The sequence below is a fragment of the Rattus norvegicus genome, chromosome 2 (genome assembly GCF_036323735.1).
Source record: "Rattus norvegicus strain BN/NHsdMcwi chromosome 2, GRCr8, whole genome shotgun sequence".
In the NCBI taxonomy this organism is placed as follows: domain Eukaryota; kingdom Metazoa; phylum Chordata; class Mammalia; order Rodentia; family Muridae; genus Rattus; species Rattus norvegicus.
Genome location: NC_086020.1, coordinates 35,698,212 through 35,725,705, shown reverse-complemented (window position 1 = coordinate 35,725,705; position 27,494 = coordinate 35,698,212). Strand labels below are relative to the sequence as shown.

The following is a 27,494-nucleotide window of genomic DNA, read 5'->3' as shown; positions in this document are numbered from 1 at the left end:
CAGCAGCATGACACTGGGTGAGTCCTACAGGCTCCCCTGAGGGTCTCTTCCTCTACCCATTGGGAGTAAGAAAGCCACCCTCGGGCCTGCATCTCATTGTGCAAAGGTGACCGCTTTAAAAGTATTATCAAGTACAACAGAATGAGGTTTTAAGAAACTTTTGAAGGATTGCCAGGACCCGCTTGAGGTCCTGACACAGAAGCCATATGTAAAGAAGACGTGGACTAGAGCTCGCTTGATTGGAGTCTGCATCGCCGATGGAATGTGGGCTCCATGAGCTGTTTCTTCAGGGACACTCATGTAGTCGTCCATGACGGTTTTGTGCTGTCACACTGCCTTTGGTGGTGGCTAGGGCACTTGCTCTGCATCCAGCTGATTGGGAATTAGAGGCATCACGAAGCTGAGCTCCAATACGGCAGAACCTCAGTAGTTGCAGGCAGGCTGCCTCTGTGAGAGCCTTGCCTCATTTCCCTTACTTAACATTTGTTTTCACTCAGAGAAGCTCAATCTGTCACATTTTGTACTCAGAATAATTTTTTGCCTGAACAAAAGATTTAGTTCTGCGTGCACGCACGCGCACACACACACACACACACACACAGATATACACACACACATACACACACATAGACACACACACACATACACACACAGACATACACACACACAGACACACACACATACACAAACACAGAAACATACACACACAGACATACGCAGACATACACACACACAGACATACACAGTCACATACACACACACAGACACACACACACACACACACACACATTCTCCCTTCTGCACTGGAACGCCCTGTAATGTGCCCTGTGAACGCCTCTTGGGGAGTCAGGGGAAAGCCTAGGAGATCTCCACAGAGCTTGGATTCACGGGAGAGCTCATTGTGTGTCTTCTGTATTTCAATCAAAGAATTGCAAATGAGCTGGGGATAGCAGACTTCACTTTTCCGAAAAGAAACATGCAAGTTTATATTTGTTGTTGCTTGTATCAATTTATAGTAGTTACGTATATATAAAAGCTTCCAGCATAATTTTATAAATTATTATTATTATTATTATTATTATTATTATTATTGTTATTTTGGCTTGTAAGAGAGTCGAGAGATGAGCAGGGTAAAATCATCAGGTCCCTGGGTGAGTAAAGAGCTACCAGATGGTCTTAGGGCCTGGTGTCTACTAGGAAACTGGGGTGAGAAGAGAAAACTCCTGTTCTAAGGTAAACCATGGATCCTCTCCTGCAATGTCCTCTGCACTGAAAGGGAACCTCTAATACAGATGCACCCAAGGCTTTCTCTAGGGAACAGACATTCTGAAGTGCTTCATGTTTGGGAGTTAGATGGTGCGAACATCTGGCCATAGACTTATGGACTAGGCGTACTTTTCCCCCTTTGATTTAAAACTGGTATGCTAATATTCTTAAAATCTTTACCATAGTCTTCCCACAGTCAAATATGATTTTAAACAGTTCACTCTTGTCTTCAGACTTAGCCTTAATTTGTTTTTTTTTTTTATTAAATAAGGTGAGTGGGTTGTTTATATTTTTCTAATATTATTAAAGTATTTCTTCTAAAGCTGCATGTTGCAGCTTTCAGTGTTTTGTTTTAAATGACTTTTAAATAAACTTTATTATAAGACACTTGGAACCATTGTATAGCACAATTACCCGGGGCCAAGCATTATAATACAATCTCATGAATTTATGCACAGCTAGACTGGCATTTAGCTAGGTAGCCTCCCATTAAAACTGTCTGTCCTCAATATGGATGTATGCTGGCTTTGTTTTCTTTACTGAAGATGTGATTTTTGCAGCTTAGGGTCTGATGACAGTTGGCACTCACGGCACATAAAATAAAGAGCTGGGCGTGGTGAAGCCCAACTTTATTCCCAGAGCTCGGGAGACAGAGGCAGGCAGACCTCTGAGTTTGAGGCCAGCTTGTTCTATAGAGTGAGTTCTAAGACAGCCAGTTCCAAAGAACTCACAGTGTACTGTTTCCTTTGAACTCATGATTTTAGTAAAGTCAATGTCCAGGTATACCTTGTAAACATTTTAAGATAGTAATTTTCCAGTATGAAAAGCAGGAATTATTTCTGCATATGTCATAAATGGAAAAAAAAACTTTCACGGTAGAGAGTAGGAAAACTACAGATGTAACTACATTTTGAAATATAAGTGTTAACATGTAATATAAGTGGGCTCTATCTCACGAATGCTAACTATGAACACTATTAAAACATAGCGGTGGGCCAGATGTTTGTCTGAGTAGATGTTGCAGAGCACCTGATAAAATTCTCCATCCATTTCTACTAAAACTCCTTTAGAAAATGAGAAGTGGAGAATTTCATAATCCAGTAAACCGTCTAAACCGACTAAAGGCCATTATTTTATTCTAGCAAAACACGAAAAACATTTTATGAAAATCTCTCCTCTTTAGTGTCTAACTTTATTCTAGAAGCTCTTCATGGTCAAGTAATACGCCAAAATGAGATGAAATGTTTTAAGTCCAAAATGTTAAAGGTTACGTTTATATGATACAAACAATCTAGACAATGCAAGAGAACTGAGTGGGTATGTCTTCATCTTGTGATGAGGTCAGCTATGTACAAGACAGACAGGCAGACGTTATGCTGTTGTACAGTGCCATGTATAACCAGTTCAGAATAATTACAGATGAAGCGAATGAACTTATGACAATACTCTGTGCCCTTTCCCATACCCTCCTACCACTTATCCCCAATGGGCAAGAAGTAAGCTTCATAAAAATCAGCAAGAGTCTTGAAAGGGATTGCTATGAAAACAAGAGCCACATCCAGAACCTTATTTGAAAACCGAGTGATCTTGAAGAATGACATGCCAAAGACACGCCATCCTCATGGAAGGAATGTTGTGAGACTTCCCGTCATGAGTTCATGAGCACATGTATGTGTAGACCTAACTGTCACCATCACTGAAAACACACATGTCGAAGGAGATGCAGACTGGGACAGATCACAGAATATTCAGGAACACCAGACTGAGTACTGGAAGCTGTGCAGCCTGGAAAAACACCCAGACCATGAGATAGCGGTGTGTAGAGGGAGTGACAGGTAGGGCATGCCACTCAGGACTCTGAGTTCTAGAAACTCTAACAGTGATCTTCCTCAAAGGAAACTTTTTGTGGAGGTTGTTGTTGCTGTTGTTTGTGTTGTTGTTGTTGTGTTGCTTTGGTTAGTTGGCTTTTGAGAGAGGATTTCCCTGGGTAGCCCTGGATTATCGTGGACTTCACTCTGTAGACCAGGATGTCACGTTGGCCTCTCACTCACAGAGATCCACCTGCCTCACCCTCCCAAGTGTTGGGATATTAAACATGTGCGCCACCACCAAGCGAAGCTTCTAGCACTCTTCTGCTACCAAAGTAGATTCCTTTGGCAGAACCTCATACCACCTTCTCAGGCTCCAGAGTCATGTTTAGTCTTAGCTGCACACAGCTGGGCCGGTCTTCGAAGTACAGGGACATCTGGCAGTGTGGTGGTGGCATCAACCTCTGGAAGACAGGACTCCAGCAAGATTGGGAACTCCTCCTAAAGAGGAGGCTGCTTACCATGGTGACAGCATGCCACCTTGACAGGACCACTCTTGGGAAACCTGAGTAGAGAGTTAGCCAGATGAACTCAGTGGGTCCCACCTGACTTGCCTGAGGTTAGCGAATGGGGAGCTCCCTACCCATGACGTATAAAACAGTTTTCATGTAACTTGAATTTACCTGTAAAAGTTAGATCCGGAAATACAAAACTTAGTATGTAGAATATTTAATATGATAAGTCTTTAATGGGTAGTATAAGTTATAAAGTTGCATACTTTTCTCCGAGCATGATAAAGTAGGGAAAAGTATCTGGATGGGAAAGATTGGCTATGTTACTATATTAAGAGTTTAGGGGCTAGAGCAGTGGTTTTCAACCATCCTAATGCTGCAGCCCTTTAATACAGTTCCTGATGTAGTCGTGACTCCCGGCCACAAAATTATTTGGTTGCTACGTCATGACTGTAACTTTGCTACTGAGAGGAATTTTAATGTAAATATGTGTGTTTGTCGATGGTCTTAGGAGACCCCTATGAAAGGGTCGTTCTACTCCAAAAGGCTCCCCAACCCACTGGCTGAGAACTGCTGGGCTATCAGGATGGCTCAGCAGGTAAGAGTGCATACTGCTCTTGCAGAAGACCTGGGTTTGGTTCCCAGAACCCATGTCAGTGCCTCACAGTCACCTGGAACTTCAGCTCCAGGGGATCTCCTGCTTCTGGCCTCCGTGGCACTCAAGAGCCCATTAACCCACCACACATATCCACGTACATATAATTTAAAGAAGATAACATACATCTTAAATAGGTTCTGTGAGTTTGAAAAACGCCGCAAATAAAATGAAGGCATTAACACATACCTGAGGAAAGATCCGTGACAAATAGAATGGGAGGACAGTCTTGATGACACCTGAGACTCTTTAAAATGAATGTATGAGACGTCCCAGAGACCCACTAAGTAAATGCACAAAGGGCCTGAAGAGAGAGAGCCCCCCAGGAGAGGAAAGAGAAGAAGAGACCTAGAAACAACAGGTGACCAAATGAGAGTATAGTCTGACTAATCAAATAATCTGCCATTCCCACTCGCTTCGCAAACACTGAGGGATAAATGCGGTAATGCTCACCTTTAATGATGGTATAGAGACATGGCTTTCTTCACACGTTGATGTCAGTTTGGTCATTCCGCAGAGAGCCATGACCTTTATAACAAGAATCCCCAAAGAGTTCATACCACTTAAACTGTTCTCTGCATTTTAGGCAGTAGAGTACAGGGAGATGATACAGAAGTACCCAAGAAGCTGCATTTCAGGATATTGATTGTAGCATTATTTAGACTTCTACAAGACTGAAATTAGCCTACGCCTCGCACAGAGAGAAGGCGGCTGATTACATTTTTGTCCTGTGCAATGGGACAGTTTGTACCTGTGTATTGCATTCATCACTTGGGGCAAAGCATGTAGCTCAGGGGTAGGAAGTGTCCTTAGCATGTGTTAAGTCCCAGACTAAATCCATAACACCAAGAAAAAAATGGGAAATTGTTTATGGTATGTGGGAGACTTGTAATTGCCTCCCAGTCATAAACAGCAGAGCACAAAAAATATGTCTTATAACCCAATTTAAATATGTTCGTATGTGCGCGTTTACACCACCAAAAGCAGGTAAGTAAAAATATCACAAAGCATGTTAAAAAGGATTAGTTTCCCACTTTGATTAGTTAACACATTTTCCAGGTCCTCTGCCGTGACTGCGTGTTACCTTTCGCATCCCTGCGCGTTACCTTTCGCATCCCATTTCCAAAGGTTATTTTAAAAGTGAGCAGTTTCTTTATGCGGGTTTTAAATGTTTTAGCAGAAAAACCCCATGTGTGCTTGCTTCTCCTCTCACCATCTGCCTCCTGTTTAACAGTTAAACTGTTTTATGGGCGGCATTTCCCAGGATTGGGAACAATGCTGAGCTTCCCCCTCAGTTCCGGTTTGCTTTAGTCAGCCCCACGGTGGTGTTGGGCAGGTGTCAGAGTCTTCCACGGACCGGCCACTCTGCCCGTGCATCTGCTGCAGGGCGCTGTGTCTCAGCCAGGGCTGGAATGGTTTTGAGAAGGTCTATCTGAATAAAAACGTCTTTTTGTTTTAGGTCAGTTAATTGTTCCTGAACGCATCACGAAAACCAATAAAACCATTTGCTTTATTTGCTTATCTTTTTAGTCGAGATGATCTATAAATTTTTTCAGTACATGTTGTATTCATATGTTAGACTATAATATAGAAATATATATGTGTGTGTATATATATATATACAATATGTATTTGTGTATATATATACATATATACATACATATATGTATATATATATATGTATGAAATGTAGTGTGTTATTCAGAAGCCAATAGTCCAAGCACTTGAGAGGTGGGGCAGGATGATTTCTAGTGTGACGCTAGTGACGGCTACGTAGAAAAATTATGTCATTAAATGAATGCACACATGTATTGAGATATCAATATATGAGAATCAAAAATAAGACGCTTAAACATCCCTGATTAAACTTGTCCTTTGTAAAGATTACCAGCTCGTAAATCCCCCAAGCTAAACGAGAAAGGTTGAAATTTCCTTTTTTTTTTTCAGCCAGTAGGTATCATAAAATGTAAAAGCTAACCCCCGACTTAAGAATTATCCATTTTACAGCTGATAGCACATTTTAAATACAGGGTTTTAAAAAAATCACACCGTGATATTATTAACTAGCGTCACATTTGAAGCTTCCTACTTTGAAAATTGCGGCTTAATTAATAACCAAATGTAGATGTTGTTACTCATTATCTTTATTATCTGTCTTTGAAAAACAGTCATCAAGTCCTTTTCAAACACCCTGCGAGGCGAGTTCAGGTTTAACATTGCCCTGGATTAATTGGTGGCAGCCCAACGCTAGAGCTTCATACTTGGTGTCCCTAATGCTCTCCTGGAGAAGTCCCACTATCATCTCCCTGTGGCGAAATCCACTGACTGCACTCGTACATGCGCGAGCACGCGGACACACACACACACACACACACACACACACACACACACACACAACTCCGACTAAGCATCCCACACATTTAACCACCAGGAAGTCTCTCTTTATTTCCTCCCACTGAGTCTCCATGCTGGCACCTTCCTGTTTCTTTCCCAGTGTAGATGTCAAAATCGCTTGCCCTGTCAATCCGATTTCTCGTGCGTGGGTGTGCACTGATCTTCCTACAGCTTTATCTTTAGCCGGGACCTTTCTCCTCAACACAGATGCTTGTCTCTGTTTAGTGGCTTTCTCCATCTGTGCCCCGCTAGCATCTCAGATCCAAGGGTTGCCCAGTCTTATCACCGAGTCTGTCTACTCTCTTCCTGCCATTAGCAACCAACTCCACTTACCAAGTCAAATTAGAATTCTATTTCTCTCCCTTTTGTGATAGAGTATCATGTAGCCAAGGCTAACCTTGAACTCCTGATTCTTCTGCCCCCATCTACCAAGTGCGAGCACAGTGCCTGTGCTACCCTACCTAACTTCCTCCGTGATCACTTACTGCGACCTTCCTTTGGAAAGTGTGTTTTAGACATAGACTCCCTGTCCAGAGCCAAAGCCATTGATTGATTCAGGACTTCTAGAAGAAATATGAACTTGAGATTCCTCTTCTGTATGTTCCCTTTTCCTATGCCCCACTGACATTCACTCTTTCTTCTACCTTGACGCTACTTTAAAAGGAAACAATCAATCAAAACCAACCAGGAACTTTATTATGTTTTTCAACTAAAGCAAAACACTCGTGATTATGGCATGGCTCCCACAGGGGTTTTCAGAACTGCTGCAGGAGCTAGCTACTTAGAATTGTAGACTCCCTGCGTGCCACCCCAGATTTAGGACAGGAGTGTGAGGGTGTTTATCCATCTGGGCGACTGTGCTGCATTTGCAGTGAGAGCATTTCTCCATTGTGGGGCACAGAACCTGGCATACATCAGAATCAGCCGCGGAGCTTAAAAGACCCAGGCCCCAGACCAATTAAATGAGAAACTCCAGGTGTCTGACCTGGCATCAGTGTGTATCTTTTAAAAGGCTCCCTAGAGAATTTCCATACACTGTAAGGCCGGAGGACGGTTTAAGCTGTAAAATTTACCTTTTTCTTAAAGTAGAATCTAAAACAGCTATCAGAAACTTGAATGCACACCGAAATCACCTGGGAAGCCTTAAAAATGACTGATGGTCGCGGGCTACCCCCTCCCTATTCTCATTTAATTGGTTTACAGTGTGACTTGGGCTTTGGGGTATCCCAGGTTCCCCATGCTATTTTAATGTGAAGCCAAGGTTAAAGATCACTGTTCTAAGGCTAAGATTCTGGAGGTCTGGTTGCACGTAAGACCCTGCTGGAGTCCTTGATAAAATAGGAGTTTTAGCCAGGTGAAGAATCACCTGGAGTTTGGCCCTGAGGACTTTCCAGGTGGCCCCAGTCTTCATCCATCATCCCTTCACCCTCCCTTGCCTGACTTGGTGTGGGACAACTGTGACACCCAACCCCTTCACGTCCCCCAGTGCATCCTGGGAAACCTGTAGATCATTCGGTTGCTGTGCCCACTCATTAACCATTTGGGAAGAGGTAATTTGGGCAATTACCCTAGATCAGATAACCCTCAGGACCTCACTATGTAGCCCTGGCCGGCCTGAAGCTCACCACATAGACCAGGCAGGTTTCCAGCTGCCTCTGTCTCCCAAGTGCTGGGAATAGCAGTGTGTGCGGCCACGCTTGGCTCTTTGATGTGATTTTAAAGGAACCATAAAAATCTGAGGAGACAGTGTAGACACATTTAGGAAATCAGTTTTGAGGAAGGAAAGTCTTTCCAAACAATGTTCAAAACTTAATAATCATAAAGGAAAATACATAAGCTTAATAAGGTTTTCTCCTGGGAAGTTCTGAACACACAAAAGGATAAAGAAAAATGATGTGCCAGGGTCTTGAGAGAATTGTTTCCATGTAGAAAACGCCAAAGTAAAAACTCGGGCAGAATAAAGAACGAACCAGGTACTTTGTACTAAAAAAAGCGCAAAAGGAGGCTGGAGAGAGAGCTCAGCTATTGAGGACATTGGCTGCTCTTTCAGAGGACCTGGGTTCGGTTCCCGGCACCCGCATGATGGTTTAAAACCTCCATAACTATGGTTCCAGAGCCTCCCCCTGTAACTGTTATGGAGCTCCAGTGCCCTCCTCTTAGCCTCCATGGGCATGAGGCAGACACACGTTACACACGTGGGCATGTAGGCAAGATACCCGTACAGGTCAATTAGAAGAAAGTAATAAAAAAAAAATACAAAAGGTAATCCTATTAAAAGGTGATGGGCTTCACCCAGAATCACTTAAATAGTGCCAAACAAGATGGCCCATATGTCAATAGCTTTAGTTGTGATGACCGCAGCAAACAATATAGCATAACATGCATCCCATAATATATAATTGTAGTGCTATACCTCAGCAGATCTGCAGAACAGAAACGATACTTGTCGATGCGATTCACATCTGCTCGCAGACAACATCTTAAAATAATGCCATGATTGGCTAACCGGATGGGGGTGGGGGCGGGGGTGTACTGCCCCGTGTACCCTGTAAGAGCATAAATCAGTACAGCACTCTTGAAGAGGAACAGGAAGGGCTATGGAGCCCAACTTGGGCAGCGTACCCACCCATGACCCAGGAGTTCTGCTTCTAGGGACTTAGATCTGGGATGCAGTCACACATTCAGCAGATGCTTGGGGAATCTTGCAAACCTCAAAATCAGCCCAGAGATCCACTAGTAAGAGTGTGGTGTGTGCATATGAGAATTTTATTTAGTGCTGAAATGATGGGCTAAAGATCTGGAAGGGTTAAAACAAAAAGTTGTTGCTGGATTATTGAGAACAACCATCTAGTATAGAACCTTTAAAAGTTATAAACGTAGGAAGCATTAAACACGGTGCTGTGCCCTTGGGGTATTTTTAATGTGGACATTTCGTGCTGTTTTATACATAATGTCTTCCTGGTAAGAGACTATATCTGAATAATACAGGAGGCTAGGCCCAAAGTCTAGAAAAGAACCTGAAATATCTGAGTGAGAGGTGGGGCTGGTAGGCTGGCCCAGGGGGTTCTGGGTTCCACTCCTAGAACCATAATTCCATAATTTAAAAAAGAAAATGAGTAAATCAAAGAATGAGAGGGTCAGAAGCTGTGAGAGATTTTTTTTCTTTTAGAAATCTTTTTGTTAACTTCCTGAACTGTTTACATTTTCTTCGCCCTGTGTGTGTGCTTGCCCTTGCCGCATAACTCAAAGCTATAAAAATGTGCTGTTACTCTTGTGACTGTCTCTGCTCAGTTTCCTTCGCCTCCATGGTCCCTACCTTTCGATTGCTTTTCTTGTCGCTGTCCCTCGGGGCGGAGATCGGAGGCCACACTTGTGAGGTGACCCTATCACATCCTTTTGGAATTCACCTCTCGCCGTGAGCAGTCTGTTATGTCCTCTTAGGTCTTCTCTCCTGGCCAGTGTGGGAGAGCCCCATGATCAGTGTTTGCCACATCATAGCCCCAAGGACAGTATTTTCGTTGGCCATCCCTTCAGCCATGCTGGACCTGACACCCATAGATACTGGTCATTTCTTTTTAATTTAAAACAATTTTTAATTCACATTCTTTTTTTATATGATAAATTTTCTCCCTCTTAGGCCTCTTTTCTAGATTGGTTTCTTCCTACCTCCATGTCTTTTCACACCTATGTAACGTATGTGTGACAGAAAACACGCAATGTTTATTTTTTCGGAGTCTTATTTATTTTGCTGAACGGAATGATCTATTTCCATTTTCTGTCAAATTACATGTTTTTCCTCTATATGACTGAATAGAACTCCATTGTGTATATAACCACACTTTTGTTTTAAAGGTCTATTATTTTTATTTACGTGCATGTGTCCATGTGTCTTATGTGCATGCGCCATGTGTATGCAGATGTCAACAAAGGCCAGAGGCTTTTGCATCCCCTGGAACTGGAGTTACAGACAGTTTTGAGCCACGTGATGTAGATGCTGGGAACTGAACTTTGGTCCTCTGCAAGAGCAGTAAGTGCTCTTAACCCCCGGGCCGTCCCTCCAGCCCCCACCCATATTTCCTTTATCACTCATCAGCTGATGAGCATGAAGGCTGATTCCATTCCTCTGCTGCCGTAACTACTGTGGCAGTAAGCATGGATGTGCAGGTATCTCTGTGGTGCATCGACTTAGATTCCTACGGATCCGTTCCAGGTGGAATGGAGCTGGACCACACGTCGTTCTTCTTTACTTTAATGAGAGCCTCCATTCTGGCTTTCGTAGTGGAAAGAGTCATTTACATTCACACCACTAGTGTGTCATTGCCCTTCCTGGCCTCATCCTCGCCAGCATTTGTTGTTTATTTTCTTAATGATGCCCATTATGAGTGACTGCGATAAAATCGTGATGTACTTTCAATTTCCATTTCCATGATGGCCAAGGATATTAAACACTCCTTCATATGTTTTATTGAGCCTAACATGGGCCATTTTGGGTCTCTGGATTGTTTTCAGAATACAAAGCTCTGGCTTAAACCTTCTCTCCAGAGTTGTTAGCATTTCATTTTGCCCACTGTCCCTGCCAACATCGCATAGAGGGAGCACTGGGAATCGTTACCCTTTGGCTCTCTGAATTTAGTCATGCCCAGCCGATATCGACTCCGAATAAAAGCTGTCGACTAATTTACAAGCCAAACTATTCACTTGTGTGTTCTTTTCATTCGAAAAAGGTCTTCGGAATTCCGGTGTGATTTTTATTTTATTTTAATTTTAAGATTATAATTACATTTCTCTCCTTTCCCACTCTTCCACCATGCCTTCAAATTCATGGCTTTCCCCCAATCCCACTAATTTGTTATTACATATATATATATATATATATATATATATATATATATATATATATTCCCAAATAATATATATTCCCAAATAAAACCTGCTCAGTTCCTATAGTGTTACTTTTATGTATGTTTTCAGGGCTGACCACTTAGCACTGGGTCTGCTGCTCCCCGTGAAGACCACCTCTACCCTGCCTAGCTTTTCATAGTTGCTTGTAGCTCTTTGTATAGGGTTGAGGCCTCATGGGCCTTTTCCCACCCACTTTGTCATATCCATTGGTGGTGTTTTTGTTCAGTTCATGTTTGGACAGTCACATTGGTGAGAATTTATGGCTGTAATTTCTGACATTGCTACCAGATAAAGTCTCACAGCAAACCCCGTGATCTGCCTCTTACAGTCTTTCTGTCTCCACTTCCGCAATGCTCCCTGACTAGCTTTCATGGTACCAGAAGGCTTCAAAGGAGGGAAGCAATCAAAGTCCTCCCCAACTGTGGTGCCTATGAACCACACCAAAGACCAGCATGGCATGATAACCGTAAGAGTGAAGTCATGCCATGTACAACTTGGTGGTGACCAACAGCTCTCTAATCGGACTTAAGACCTGTTCCACAAGAGGAAAATGATGCCTGGTACTAGATATCAAACTAATCACTCAGTGTTAGTTAAGTCATGGTAATTGGAGGGGGATCTACATTCAGTATAACTTTTAACTCACAACTTCTTCCTGGCACATGACATTATAGAATACCGGAAGGGCTCAACACTGATGGCCATTTGTTGAAACCAAGCTGGATGGACGATGGTATTAATTGTCCTAATACGTGTAACTGTTTTAATATCACAAGGCTAAAGTAATACGCCATGAAAAATGAGAAACATGAATGGGACACATTTTAAGTCAAGTGTTGCTCATGAATTGCTAGGTGCTGTTTATAATGAAAAATGGTTTGATTAAAGTCTATAGTTAATGAACATTTTCCTGCGTATGTTTTAAAAATATTTTAGGTCCCAACCCAGGAACATATGAATTACATAGAGTTTAACTCATATAGGGTGAACCATCTAAATCTAGTTTTAGAGCAGTGGTTTGCAACCTTCCTAACGTTGTGACTCTTTAATGTAAGTCCTCATGTTGTGGTGACCCCCAGCCATAAAATGATTTCAGTCCTACTTCATAACTGTAATCTTGCTAGTGTTATGAATCATAATGTAAATGTCTGATATGCAGGATATCTGATAGGTGGCCCACACGAAAGGGTCGTTTTTTTTAACACCCTCACCCCAAGGGGGTTGAGAACTGCTGTTTTAGAGAAAGGGAGAAATTGATATGTGTGGGCATATGCAGAAGAGAATTGTGATCTCACACGTGAGGAGATATACCCCCTTCTCCATGCCTTTGCTTCCTGTGGCTTCAGTCAGCCACGATGAACTTTAAATATTAAATTTAAATGTAAACTTTAGATATCAAGAAATTTTAAATGGAAATCCCAGAGGTAAACCGTTGGTAACTTCTTCACTGGCCCTTGAAGGAGAAGAGGGTGAAAGGGCTGCTATTCTGCCATTATCTGGCCAGGACAGCAGAGTTCATCCTGTCCACTCCTCTCTTCCTAGTCATGTCCCTTGGCAGATCGCTGTCTGAAGTATCACAGGGCATATAGTTAAGTGACTTGTCCTTTCCTGAATAATGGCCCCAGTTTGAGTAAGACAAAGAAAAGCTGAAAAGTGCTTCCTCTTAGTGGGAGGGTGAAAGTTCTGTGTTCAGTAAAGAAACGAGGGCAATATAAAAGCTGTCCACTACAGCAGATGTGGTGGTGTTTATGGTAGGCATCTTCTTGTTAACTGTGACAAATACCTGGGGGACGGAGAGTGGGGAAGTTTCATCTGGTCTCAAAGTTGTGGAGATTTCAGTCCATGGTCACTGGACCTCATCACTAAGGGCCTGTGGTAAGGGCAACATCTTGGCAGAATGGTGGCAGAAGTATATGTCAGAGGAAAGCTGCTCAATTCATGGTGGAGTGATAGGAGAGGGGAAGAGGAGAAGGAGGGGAAGAAATGGAGGGGGAGGGGAAGAGGGAGACTATGAATGAGAGGCGGGACCAGCAAGAACATACTCCCTTCTAAGTCTCACCTCAAATGTCCTGCTATTGCTGAATAGGCCCCATCTCTGAATAGCCCATTAAACTATGAACTCATCAATGAATGAATCTACTGACTAGATCCAAGCCTTTGTGACCCAGTCATGTCTCAATAGTGCCACCAGTGTGGAACCAAGCCTTTTTGCTTTTTACACATGAATCTTTTTGAGGGATACTTCATGTCTCAACCGTGCCATTGGTAACTGTTCTCGTACCTGTCTTATAAATTAAACTATATTGTGAGGCATGTATGAATAGGAAAAAAAAATCACAGCATAATATAGCATTCGTTCTATTTGTGGTCTCAGAAACCCACTGGGAACTTGGTGTGCTTTGGTAGACAAGAACATTTCCCTATCTTATTAACCCAAGAGAGCCCCTATGGGCAGGTGGGACTGAAAGTGCCAAGATGGCAAATAGTATTTGTTTGTGTTGATGGGGAAGGCATTTCAGGTCCTACTGTCCTTTTGAGAATACTTAGCATTCGGGGTGGGGCGGTGAATATATAAAAGGGGCATTGAGTTAATATACCCAAGAGTGGGAAATAAAGTTTTAGAGTGAATTGGGCAAAGTAGCAGAAATCCAAATATGTCCTGGGGAAGAGCTGTAAAGGGTAAGGAGCCTGCAGCCATGATAAGCTAAGCTAAGATAAGCTTCTCTAACCCATCCTCCTCCTGCAGTTGTCATGTTCAAGGGGAGCGGATCAAGGTCTGGGTCACGGCATCTTTAAGGCTCACCAGTTGACTTTAGTGTGCAGCCCTCAGTGAGAACCCTTCCTTCTCTGGTCTAAGGGGATGTCAAGGAAGCGTACATGCGAGAAGCACTGTCGGAGCGAGAGTGTCAGGTCCTGGGGATGTCCTTGATCTGTGTGGTTTCTCTGAACTGACACTAAGAATTCTGACCCATTAGACTCTCACCTCACTCCACGTAATTTTCTTATGAAGGAATAGGTTTAGCAGAAATCTCCAGCCCAAACAGTAATTATTTCAGAGAAAACCCCTTGCTTCTATCTTGCTGCGTTGATGAGATTCGTGCCCACTGGATTCCATAGGACCATTTAGAATGTGTTAAATAGGACCAGCTCAGCTCTAGTATTCATTCTTTAACTAAAGGGAGCTAAAAGAGAAAGGTTTATAATGAGCATCACCTTTACGGTATATTTAGGGAGCTATGTGAATGTTCGGCCTTTCATTAATGCGTCTGTTCAGACTCAAAATTACTTAGCAGTTGGAGCTAACAGTCTAAGAACCAATTTCCTGATAACATCCCCCCTCTTCTAGGATAAAAGGGAAGTTCTTTGTATCTAATTATGTTAAGGAATTGAAATCCCTTCCTGTCAGATAGAAAAAATAATAATAACATGTCCACACTGCTGTATTCTTTAACTCAGTCCTCCCCAGATTCAGGGACTAATTAGTTATCTGAGATTAATAGCACTAATCAAGTTCTGTGTAATTGGGAGGAAGTTAGGGATATCTGTTACTGTGACTGTGTTCTTGCCTCCCCTTTCTTCGACCTCACAAACACAGCTCAGGAACTTTAAACAAAGGGTGAAAATAATCTCTTCTCTATTGCTGAGTTACTGTAGACGGGGAGAAAACATACAGCCCCCAGATCAACTTTCTTCACCACTCTTACCGTTTACCAGACTTTACCTGGGATCACCTTGAGATGTGACATCAATTCAGAGTAATAAGGAAGGGTCAATGGGAAGCTAAAACATTCTCAAGAACCCATTACAGCATCTCTCCAAGGGATTCGTGTCATTGCCACCGCATTTCAAACACAGGACACAAATTCCAGAGGAATGGCTTCATGAAGCGGAGACAGTAGACATCTGTGAGTCTCATGACACGGGGTTGACCTCTTACTGGGCCTCTCCTCCACTCCCTACATGTCCTCCACCCTATAACCTCATCACTCACTCCTAATCACATTATGTATGTGAGAATCATAGGTGTGTTGTCAAACGATAAGTTTACTTCAACTTTCCATCTTTGAGAGATTCCTTTTTAAGATTTATTTATTTATTATATATAATCACACCGTAGCTGTCTCCAGATGCACCAGAAGAGGGCATCGGATCTCATTACAGTTGGTTGTGAGCCACCATGAGGTTGCTGGGATTTGAACTCAGGACCTCTGGAAGAGCAGTGCCATCTCTCCAGTCAGAGATTTCTGTTTAAGTAATTTTGATGCATTCAAAGGCTTTGGTTTAGGTAAATGTTTTCTTCAAATGACTAAAGGTCCAGAATGGATTTTGCAAGGTAATCTGAAGTGGGCAGAACACATATCTGCTTCCGTCAGTAGGTTAGTGGCCACAGCGTCTTGTTCATTTGCTATCTGTTCTCACAGGGAACTCAGTGCACTAAACAGTAAGAAGTTTAGACGAATTGAATTTGAAAACTAATACAACGTGTTAAGTCTGCTGTATAACAGGAGCCAAGTTAGGTACACATCTTGTGTGCATCTGTGTATTTACCTGGAGTGGTGGTCCTCAACCTTCTGAATGCTGTGACCCCCTGTTGGAGTGACCCCAATGATAAATTTATTGTTGTTGCTACTTCATAGCTAGTTTTTGCCACCGTTCTGAATTATAATGTAAATATTTTTAGAGATAGAGGTTTACCAGAGGGGACAGGACCCCGCAGGTTGAGAACCTTAGATCCAGAGCTCATTGGCATTTAGGACTGTGATTGTGTGAGAGGGAAACAGGAACAGAACATAATATGTGAATCACTGTACTCCCTTCAGGAGATAGGACAGTTACAATTATTACCTGAATTTTCATCTTTACTCCATGAGAGTGTCTCCTCTGCGTACCTACCTTTTCTGTCAACTGGTTTGGATGTCTGCAAACAAGTCCACGAAACTAAGTCACTAGGCATTATGTAACCCGAGGTAGAAAAGAAGTTATTCTTTCAAGTATAGTAAGAAAACACTAACCAAGTTATTAAACGTTTATGTGACACTAATACTGTTTGTTACCTTTGAGAATAGTGGCGCATGCGTATGAAGTGCATTTAGATGCTATCTAAAGTGTTGTCTCCGTAAGTCAGACATCTTGAAGCTAATCTGGGTATCCAAGCTTTGCTCCTAGTTCTGCTGCTTCCAAACCATGCCTTTCCTCACTCTTCCCCCATACCAGCTAATACCAGTGCCTGCCCATTTGCCTGGAATCTAAAGCTTTTATTTTTTTTAACTTAAAAATTATTGATTATGTTAAGTATTTTTATCGAAGAAAGGGTTTCAGATATTATATTTTTATCTTGTTTTCCCCTCACATAATTTCTCCCAGATCTACCCCACCACTCTTATCTGCCAAACTGTGTGTTCTCCCTCTCTCTGAAAAAAAAAAAACAAAAAAACAAAAAAAACCCCACACACAAAACACTCAGAAAAAATGAAAATAAAAAAAAAGAGACCAAAAATCAATGCCCAAATAAAACAAAATGAGACAAAAAGATATACAAAGATGCCGTGAGTTCAGGCACGAGGCCTGCCCTGAAGTGTGGTTATACCCACTGAGACCTCACTGAGGAAATCCAATGCTTTTCTTTGCCAGTAAGTATTGGTTACAGATAGCGTCTTGCTTAAGAGTGGGACTTGAGCGTTACTTCCCCTCCCAGTGCTGGGACCCTATCTGGCTTGAACCTGTGTGTCAGCCTCTTGCATGCTGCCACACTCTCTTTGCATTTGTATGTGCATCCGTTCTGCTGTACCTGGAAGAACTGTTTCCTTGGAGTCTCCGGTCACGTCTGGCTTTTATAATCATCCCTGCTTCTTTTCCACAGAGATCCCTGAGGCTGAGGGCAGGGTCTTAGTGGAGACATCCCTTTTAAGGATGGGCGGTCCAAAGTCTGTTGCTCTCTGCATGTAGTCTCTGTGCTAGATCCCATCTACTGCAAGGAGGGCCTTCTCAGGTGATAATGTCTGAGGTACTGATTATCTGTCAGATGTATGATCAGCTATTCTTGATTGCTTGTTTCCCAACTTTATCCTGTGGCTATTTCAACAAACCACATTGGTTTTCCAGCCAGTACCTCCCTAAGATCTGCGGTTGCTGGATCCAAACTATTGTACTTCCCTTGTCTGACAGATTTCCCTGCTCTTGCCTGAGCCTGCTTGCAGTCCGCTGGTCACAGAAGAGCTAGAAACATCTTCTGTCCCTCCCTTCTATGAAATAGAGGATTAATAACCGTTTCTTGGGGCTGGGGATTTAGCTCAGTGGTAGAGCGCTTGCCTAGGAAGCGCAAGGCCCTGGGTTCGGTCCCCAGCTCCGAAAAAAAGAACCAAAAAAAAAAAAATTTGGAAAAAAAAAAAAACCATTTCTTGCCTGACTTAGTCAGGCAGTGGGCAGTAGCTCTGGGTATGCTAGGCTTAGGCAGAGAAATCCCTCGTTATAAGAAAACCTTAATGCTTTGTGAATCATCTGTGCTTGCCTTGACCACCCCAGGATGTTGGTGTCCTTTAGCCACCGACCCACAGTGAGCACAGTATACCATTGTCAGCCAATCAGATAGTCCTTGGTCATTTATGGACTAAACAGCTGCCCAGGTTTAATTAATATTCCAAATTATATCTGGGCAGAAGCCAGTTTCTGAGACAGGTGTCTAAGTAACAGGAAGATCTCTGACTTTCCTTCACACGTCACCTGTTACCGTCCAGGTCAAGTTTGCTGGTCACTTGAACTATGGTCTCACATGACTTATTCAGTTGGAGGTTGCTAGGTAAATGTTGCAAGTGCCTACTTTATGCAGCCACTCATCCTGCAAGGAGAGCCTAGATCTGGCGCTGTGCAGTCTGGACTTAAGGTTGTGAAGCAGTGGCCATGTGTTGCTGAGAATCGGTGAAGCCTTCAGAAAAACACCACACCGGTTGTTATGGCGCAAGATGTTACAACTCATTTAAAGGGATCATCAAGTAATGAGAATGAGGATTCAGACTGGGGAGGGCTGCTCTTTGATCCACCAGGAGTTTCAAATGGCAGTGGTCATTAATTCTTGGATTCCCTCTGTCCTTAAAGAAAACCAAGGCATCGGAAACTGTCATTTTGTGAACAGATAGCTATTAAAAGCACATTAATAATCTATAGTGGGAAAAGCATATGCCTTTTAAAAAGATTTGCAGCTTGCTTCTCTGTGGTGAAGACACAGGGCTTCTCCATCCTAATTACAAAGCAATCAAACAATTTAATTAATCTGGAAATCACTTTCTTCACAATAACTGCCTCCAAAATGAGGCACCCTGTGTAGTGCCGCTAGGTAAAGCCCGGCTCCAATCCGAGGCTTTCGTCTCAGCCATGCCTCTGCCTTGTGGGGATCGTGGTGTTAATTACCTACCCAAGGCCTGACCACTGCCGAGGCTTCCTGTTATCAGGTCAGAGCGTCGGCAGCGATGCGATGCTGGCAGTCCATAAAGCGTCCAAGCTCTCGAGCATCCGAGAGCCAGCAAATCCCAGGAGCAGCAGGATGGGAGTTACAAGTGAGTGCCGCACATATGGGCAGAGAATTAACTGGCACCAGTTTCTATTCAAGAGTCTCCCAGGTATCGCTTTGCAGATGGGTGGATGAATTCAGAGAGCGGCGAGCAAGGAGTGAAGGTCATGTGTAGGACTCCAGTTTCAATCCGTCTTGCTCTCCCTTCTCAGGAAGCGTCATCCATGCGCTCAACCGAGAGGACTTCATAGAGCGTAAACGGCATGAACCCAGCTACCCTAAAGTCAGAGCAGTTAGGACGCCGTATAACACAGTGGTGTTGCTAAAACTCAGGAGACTGGAAAGTAGTATATTTTTTGTTTAAAATAAAAATAAAACCCTACCGTAATTGACCTCTCTAACTCTGATGTGCTAATCTTACCCTTTCTCTCCAAGGAAAATTGACTTTTGTTCAGTGAATAGCATATATGTCTATGCAATGCACATTTGCCCTTTCCTGTGTTAGGACCAGATCACCACCTACCCCTCAGGATTCTGTCAGTGGGCCGTTCTGCCATGTTGTCTCTCCAATCTACCCATGGTGCCGACACCAGGCACGCTCTGTGTTCTCTCTTTTCCATGGCTTGGTTCTAATGTGTCACCCATCACTCTTGATTTGCTATAGAAGTTCCATCTCTCACCCTTGCGTGCACTGGTCCATCTCCGTCTCCTTTGGTGCACCCAAGCATCTGTAGAGCCCCCCACTACCTGGTACCAGTGAAGGTAGTTCATGGGTCATTGGCTGTACCACTCTGAATTTGCTGTAGGCAGAGAGCTTATCCCTGAGACCGCTTTAATGTTTACAGCGTGTCCGACTCAGTTGTTACTGATTTCCCGAAGTCCCCATCCACCATCTTGAAGCTCGCTGAGCTCGCCTGCCATCGAGTCCCTGTCCTTCTGATATCTTACGATGCTCTAGAACTTTAGCAATAATATGGTAATAACAACAACACACAGCACCATCCCAATTCTTTCCACACGCCCCCTCCATTTTTTTTCCCAGCAAACCTTGTCAGTGCTGTCAAAACATGAATAGGATGTATGTATAGCCATAATCCCAAAACATTACACCACTTATGGCGTTACTGTCATCATAGTTCGTTGAAGTTCGCTCTGTGATGTTTTTGTTAACGTCCACACATTGACAAAAATGTTCAATAACGTTTCTCAGAACAGTCTAGTTCTTAACACACAGCTTTGTGAATTCTATATACATTTCAGCTCACCTTTTCATCCTACATTAAAAAAAAAAATAGATCTGCAGAGTTGTTAAGATACGCAGATGGCCCTATAGACTTGAGGCTGAAGAGAAAAGAGTCTAGGGTTTGGTTTTATGGCAGAAAGAGACCAAATAAGGAGGGGGAAATGAAGTTTCAATCATACCTAGGAAGGCAGCCCAGGGTGTGAAGCTAAGTCCAGGGATGGTTAATGGAAGCTTTGGCAATCAATGGCAGCTTTGATTTCTTTGAGGGGCAGAGTTAAATCTTCTCTGCCTGTCTCTGTCTGTCTCTCTGTCTGTCCTCAAGCTTGAAGACCATCACGTGCTATAAAACGTTTTATAAAATGGCACTGGCTTCCTAGGGGCCACCATTTTATGTTCGTCCCTCGGATCTCCTTTCCCCCCAGTTTTGGTATTTAAGGAGTTCTTTGTTTCCACTCACCTCATGAACCCTCAGCTTTAGTGTTCTCCACACAGAGAAGACAGGCTAGGGTTCGGGCCAGATTCCCTTGGTGTTATTTTATTCTTGTGAATGAGGCAGAAAGGATTGTTGTCAGAATGTCTTTGCTTCAAGTAAGCCACTGCTTGTGTTACAACTAATAACTTACTGGTGGTTTATTCTCCATGGTATCCGAACAACGTGAATATATTCTCAAACTTAAAAAAACGACAACAACCCAACCTCTGTACAATGATTCCAGCCATTAGATTGTCCCCCTTAGGAAGCAAGGGCTTTTAGCCACCTTGAAATTATTGAGCTCTTTTCCAGAATGCAGAGGGTGACACACGAGCTAAATTAGGAGTGGGAGAATGAATGCTGTTGAGAGAAATCAAAATAAGTTAATTTGCCGTGTAGATAAACAGACAGAATGAACCCTGGATTACTGGACGGCAAAAGCAAAATCCATTCCTCTAGGGCCCCCCCCCCCCCCCCCCGAACAGCAGATGCAAAGACATGATAAATTTCACTGTGGCAGGGGGACCGCTCCTTGCCTGGCTCTCTTCTCAGCACTTCCCTGTTGAATGGCTTTGATTGTGCTGTCATAAAGTTAATAGCATCTGTTGAAGACAACACTGTAAAATTTGCAACCTTAAGTTAATTGAAAAATTTCAGTGGAGATGTAGCCAGTGTAAGAAGTCCTCGAGGTAACACTAAACATACCCTCCTTTAGGTATTAGGCTGTTCTTTTTTAGCACACTAATAACAAATTGTTTACCTGCACAGCAGGGCAGGACTCGAAGCTGGAAGCTGGCTATGGTGGTCACCCTCACTGAAAAGCCAGCCATGCGGCAGTGGCCTCACTCTTGGGAATGAAAGGCATCTCCCCGATCTATCTCTCCACTTTTCAAGAAACTTATAGAGCTACTTGGCAGCCTTGTCTCACCTCCTTCCTGAAGCCAGCTCCATTCCCAAGTGGTCCTCAGACAGTGCTGTGCATCTCATTAAACATGCAGGAGAAGCAGCGCGGTGTGGAGTGTCCTGAACTCGCCCTCGCCAGCTGTCTGCCAAGCATTGTCAATGATCAGCAGCAGGTTGAGCAGGCTAATGGAGAAAGTAACAAGCCCCGAGGGAGCTGCCCTCCTTCCTGTGTGCAATCAGTGCTCCTTCTCTGCCTGTGGAGGGCTTGAGATGCGAGTGCTGCCATCTTCCTGTGGCCTTGGCTTTTAGAGTCTGCCTGGCCAGTCACATTCCAGCAGCTTAGGCCTGGCTGCAGACAGTCTTGGTGAGGGGGTAATCCTGCCATGTTCTTCCAGCAATGCTAAGATAGCGCCTGAGACGCTTTAGAAATAGGTCCAGATAGCTGGATTCTCCTTCTTCTTTTATGACTAATTTTGATACAACTCTCTTAAATGTATACCTCAGAGCCTTCCCCCGCCCTCCCCCATACGGAGGCTGCGTGCTACAAAGTAAAAAGCACCTCCAACGAAAGCATGAGCTCACCTCCTACCTGAATGCCAGCTTCTGAAGACGTAGTACAAAACATGTTTGTATTACTCCGCAGACCAAAAGGCTTACTTGGGTCATAGTGCGGAATATATGTATTCCTGTGTTTGGCCCACTTGGAAATCCGTGCTGGAACTCACCCCCACCGCTTCCCAGATCCCTGCTCGAGGCAAAAGCTAAAACATTATTAAAGGAAATGCTATTTTGTAGAACTGTAAAGAAACTGATTACTGGAAAGAAGATTCTGGATATGGATAATGGTACAAAAACAAAATTAGGTTGTTCATTTCTCTTTCTCTCTCCACAGGAAATAGCCCTCAAGACAGTCCAAGGAATTTCTCCCCCAGTGCCTCAGCCCATTTCTCATTTGCGAGGAGGTAAGGACTGCGTTTGAGTGGGGCAATAAAGTGGTCCCTCAGGATGTCTCTGTGCTCACCGCCCCCCATCCTCCTCCCAACTTCTCTTTCAGGGCTCTGTCTTGTGAGAGCCTTTTCATTAGCCCATAAAGCCTTCTGCAACCAAAGGACCCTGTTACATAGAACACACTGGTTTTAACCATTTTCATTGATGACTTCTGCCTTGTCTTAGAGTTGGAAGGTCTTCCCGGTCCTCTGCTAAATGTGCTCCCCCACCCCCCAACCCCCAGTGAAGGCAGGGAGATCCTTCTCTCTGTGTTTTCTCTCATCTTTAGAGTATGCACGATTCAGCCTGAACAGATTTTGACTGATTTTTCTTTTTTTGCGGTGTTGTTATGCAGACTCTATTTATCTGTGTCCTGGTACAAGCTTTTGCTGTTACCTCATGTTGTCCTTTTTGTAAAAATGAGACTCTGGGTTACAAGGTATGAAATTGGGAGCAATTGAATGTCAGATCTGAGATGATCAAGGGCTCTGGTGTTTTTTTTCCAGACAGGGTTTCTCTGTGTAGACCCGGCTGTCCTGGAACTCACTCCATAGTAGAGCAGGCTGGCCTCGAACTCAGAGAGCCGCCTGCCTCTGCCTCTACATGCCGGGAGTAAAGGCGTGCACCAATATATCTGGAGTTCTTTTCTGTTAATAGTGTACTTGGAGTTAGGCAGCAGAGGCCTGGGAACTATGCCTCTGCTCCCGGGGAACTAAGTTAAGAGGAAGTGTCCTTACTTAACACCCAAGATTTCCCAGGCTGGTCCCCCTGCTGTAGTCTCAGCCCTTTCTTCTGGATACTGAATCAGTCTATGTTTTTCTCAGTCAAACATCCTTACCCCTCTCACATATGTGTCCTGCTCCCTCCACCCAGGAAAGACAGAATGCAAAATGCCCCTTCAGGTCTCCAAATTTTCAGAATAAATTTAGTTTATGGTCTGGATGTCCCATTTCTTTGTAGGAATCTCTCACAGACTTAATTATACCCTAAAGTGAATTCAGATCGCATTTCCTAAACCACATAGATAGGTTTCAGAAAACACGCCTTTGCTCCTCTACACATCACTAATGAGCACGCTTGTCAGCGTGTGATACATTTTATTTTCTGAAATCCTAGGAAAAGGACTTTCAGAGGTCTGCATTGTAATTAAGATTCCAGCAGCATTTTCGGAACCCTGTATGATTAAGAGTCCACTGTATGCCCCAATCCGAGAAGAATGTTTGTTCTTTCATGACCACACTTATTTCTCATCATGTGCTCAGGGCCTCTCTGAATCCCATGTGGGTTGAGTTACAAGAACGATTAAGATAGCATCTCACAGAGCTTGCGAACACCTACACCCCGGATCTTCTCTGAGATACTTTTTTTTTTTTTTAATTAAGATTTTCGTTTAACTATTGTACTACAAAAGAAATACAAAAGCTAACAGGCCCTAGAAAGTGTGTCTGCCCAGTGACTGCTGATTCTTGCGGTTCACTCTTCCAAATGGGGAGGAAAAACTTTGAAAGTTGATAAACAAAGCATTCCCTGCCATCTAAAATGGAGGGTGGATGCATTCAGTTACCCCCACCCAGTGATAAGTAAGTGCTAATCTCATTGCAGTGTGTATTAAAACATGACAGAAGTCACAGTCCATAATCCCGCCAGACTTGTAAAAATGAAGAGTATCTAATAATTAAGTGGAGGACAGATGAATCTGGCTTCTGCGCTGTGTGGGGGAAAAAAAGCACAACCTTCCAAGCATGTTAATTTTTGACAAGTAAACCATAAACTGTGACAGGGGATTATCACTGGAGACCTCTAGTTCATGTTGCATGGAGTACCAGCTGGGACTCCTTCCACACTCTTCAAAAACCATTAATTTTGATTAGAACATGAGTGATTTCTGGTAAACTTCTCTTCAGGTAAATAGCACCTCGGGTTCATTGCCAGCACTTTCTCCCTAACATCCGCCAACACCTTCCATTTTAGAGATGGCCTTCACTCCGGAAACACAGACCTTTCACCTGGTGTCTCCACTGCCTCCTGTTGGCTGTGTGTCACTGAGCCTTTAAGAAGTAATTTGAGGTTCTTAACGTTTCGTTATTTTGCAACGTAGCCCAATCATTCTGGGGTGAAGACACAAAGGTTAGGTTATTAATCTTCTCTGGCCTTCTTTGTCCAATCCTCTCCCTGTTACACCCCTGGTAACACGGTATTAGTCCAGTTACAGACTGTAAAGTATGGTGACACACACCGTATTGTAAAATACAGATCTAAGGGTAAACCTACCGGGGTAGTCTTTAACCTACTGACTTCACTAAAGGAAAAAAAAATAACCATCACATTACTGCAAGGAAACACTTCCCATTGGTATTTGTTAGCACACTCGAACCCTAATCTGAAAATCCAAGATGCAAACTAGCCCCAAATTCGAAACCCTCATACTTACATTGTATTGTCTGTTTCTCTCTCTGCATGTGTACACATGCATGTGTGTTTGCACAGGTGATCACCAGTGTGCCTCAGGATGTGTGGCTTTTAGGGATCATACCTAGGTGTTCAGGTTTACATGGCAAGTACTCTGATTTATGAGCCGGCTCAGGGGTCCCCAGCCGTACTGAAACTTACTGAGAACTGGTGAAATGGTCTGAGCGTTTGGGATGCCTCAGTTTCAAATTTAAGATTAAGGGTGTTTAGTAGGTTGGGAAATATCTTTTAAAGACAAATCAAACATTCTAAATCAAAATTCTCTGGTGCAGAGAATTTTGGGTAAAAGATACTCAGCCCACACAATCTCAAGCCTGCAGAGTTGTGGGTCACTTAACATTTTTATGTGATGGTAAGATGGAGGCGATGATGTCATCACCTCTGCCAGAAGCTGGGGCCTTGAGATGTTAGAAATTGCTCTTGCTTTCACTGGTAACCTAGTGTTCTTTAATGCCATCAACCTCTCCTGGTTGCCTAGTTGTTTTTTGACTGGATAAATCTCGGAACACATTTCCATAAGCAAATTTCTAGGAAAGTTTGCCCTTCTGACTTTTTAAGTCTTCAGTCCCTTGGATACCAGTGACTAGGGGTAACCTCCTGTTAGTCTTGTAATTCTTTCTGGAGTAGATTTTACTTGGTGATTGGTATAGTTGAATTTGACCCAACAGTGTATAGTCTATATATCGCCTGTACTTAACAAATACACTGTAATTACTAAACACATTTACCTGCTTTCTCTTCGTGCAATTAAAATCATCAGGCTGGAATCAGAACATTCACCCTTTATTGAGTACTACACAAATCCAAATGTTTTGTGGGTTGGCCCCACCAACCCCCAATCCCTTTGTGGCCTACATTCTCAGCAGCTGTTTTCCTCTCCTCTTTGATTTGATGTAACATTGAAATTTCCACCCACAAAGAACAGATTCTCCTCAGAAGAGCCTTGTTGCTTTGGAAAGATGAGGACATTGTCTTTGGACATTGCTTTATTGGTAGCTACTAAACAGAAAAGACAGCATTGTTAGTCGGATCCAAATTGTGCCTGTGTGATGGCTTATTTGGAAAGGGGGCACTTTCTCCGCTCAGTACTGCATATAGCATATAGAGTAACTTTCTGATGTGCGGTTGTCATGGCAATGAGATGCAATGGTCCTTTTGCTCCATTTGAGTAAACAGACGTGGGCAACTTAGGGAACTTTATGAGACATGAATTATTCCTGGTTGATGGCTGTACCAAGAACCAAGCACATTCTTGTTTAAACACCTTTCCAGTTGTGTGTTTTCTGGACTGAGCAAATGTAATTTATGCTTCAGAACTAATAAGAACCTGTCTCCCCTTGGAACTGCTCATCCATCTGAAATATGTCCATGGATACCTGAGGGAAAAGAGAGTTAATGAATCACAAAACAAAATCATGGTGGAGAAGTGTGTCCCTCTCGTTTCCAGAGTCTAGTTTCTGATAATTGCTATTAAATGGACCGGACAGTTCTTTTAAAAAAATCATATCCCTTTCTTTGCAAAATTAAAAGTGGTTAAAATATAAAATTCAGGAATTCGTTTTAAATATTTTAATAGGTAGCTAAATATAAGATCTGCCTGTGTCCATTTAACAGGTGGGTGTACCTTTTATGTGCATGCTGTAATTATTTTCCTCAGAAATGTCAACATTTTCATCTCTATAAAAATGTTCTTAAACAAATACGTGATTTAATCAGCCCTATTACTTTTCCCTGGTATGCTTACAAACATCTCATTTTGCTTCTTCTTCTTCTTCCTCTTCTCTTTTTTAAATACTTGATTTTCAATTGTACTCCAATCATGGCCACAGAAATGACAGGTAAATTTCCCTAAAATCTTAGCATTGTGGTCACTCTGTGATGTGTCTCCTTGGCCTCCATCTTGTTTCTGTGGACCCTTTGCGCTTATTGGAGGTGACACCACCGTCACCTAGAAGACCTGCCTTTGACTGTCAGGCCACAGTGGCAGTTTCCCATATGAGCATCAAATTGTGGTTTCTCAAACTCAAGTGCGATGCTGTCAAATTCCCTGACTTCAGCTTTCTGTGAATGTGTCTGTGTTAGACTTTCCACACTGTTGTCTCTCCCTTGGTAAATGAACAAAATTGTGAATTACAGAATGTCTCCCCATGATCCTGTCTCTAAGAATGTAGTGCTGCTTTTAAATAACATTTTTTCCTGTTTCGCCCCTTGGAAACTTTCCCTGTCTTTGTTTTCCCTGACAGTTTGTCATACATACATACATACATACATACATACATACATACATACATACATGATCTTAATTTAAATTTCGATAAGGCTCTAGAATAACAGAGATCCCTGAAAATTTGCTCTGAGGCAGCCCCTTGCCCTACCAGT

General features: G+C 43.0%; 1 protein-coding gene across 28 annotated transcripts in view; it reads left to right on the top strand.

Moving 5' to 3' along the window:
* Positions 1-27,494, top strand: part of Mast4 (microtubule associated serine/threonine kinase family member 4) — a 591,901-nt gene that overhangs the window by 493,385 nt on the left and 71,022 nt on the right. For all 28 annotated transcript variants that reach the window (XM_063281113.1, XM_063281110.1, XM_063281115.1 and 25 more), the window contains one exon: positions 22,552-22,621. In XM_063281113.1, the coding sequence (XP_063137183.1) occupies positions 22,552-22,621 (70 nt within the window). The remainder of the gene's footprint in view (positions 1-22,551; positions 22,622-27,494) is intronic.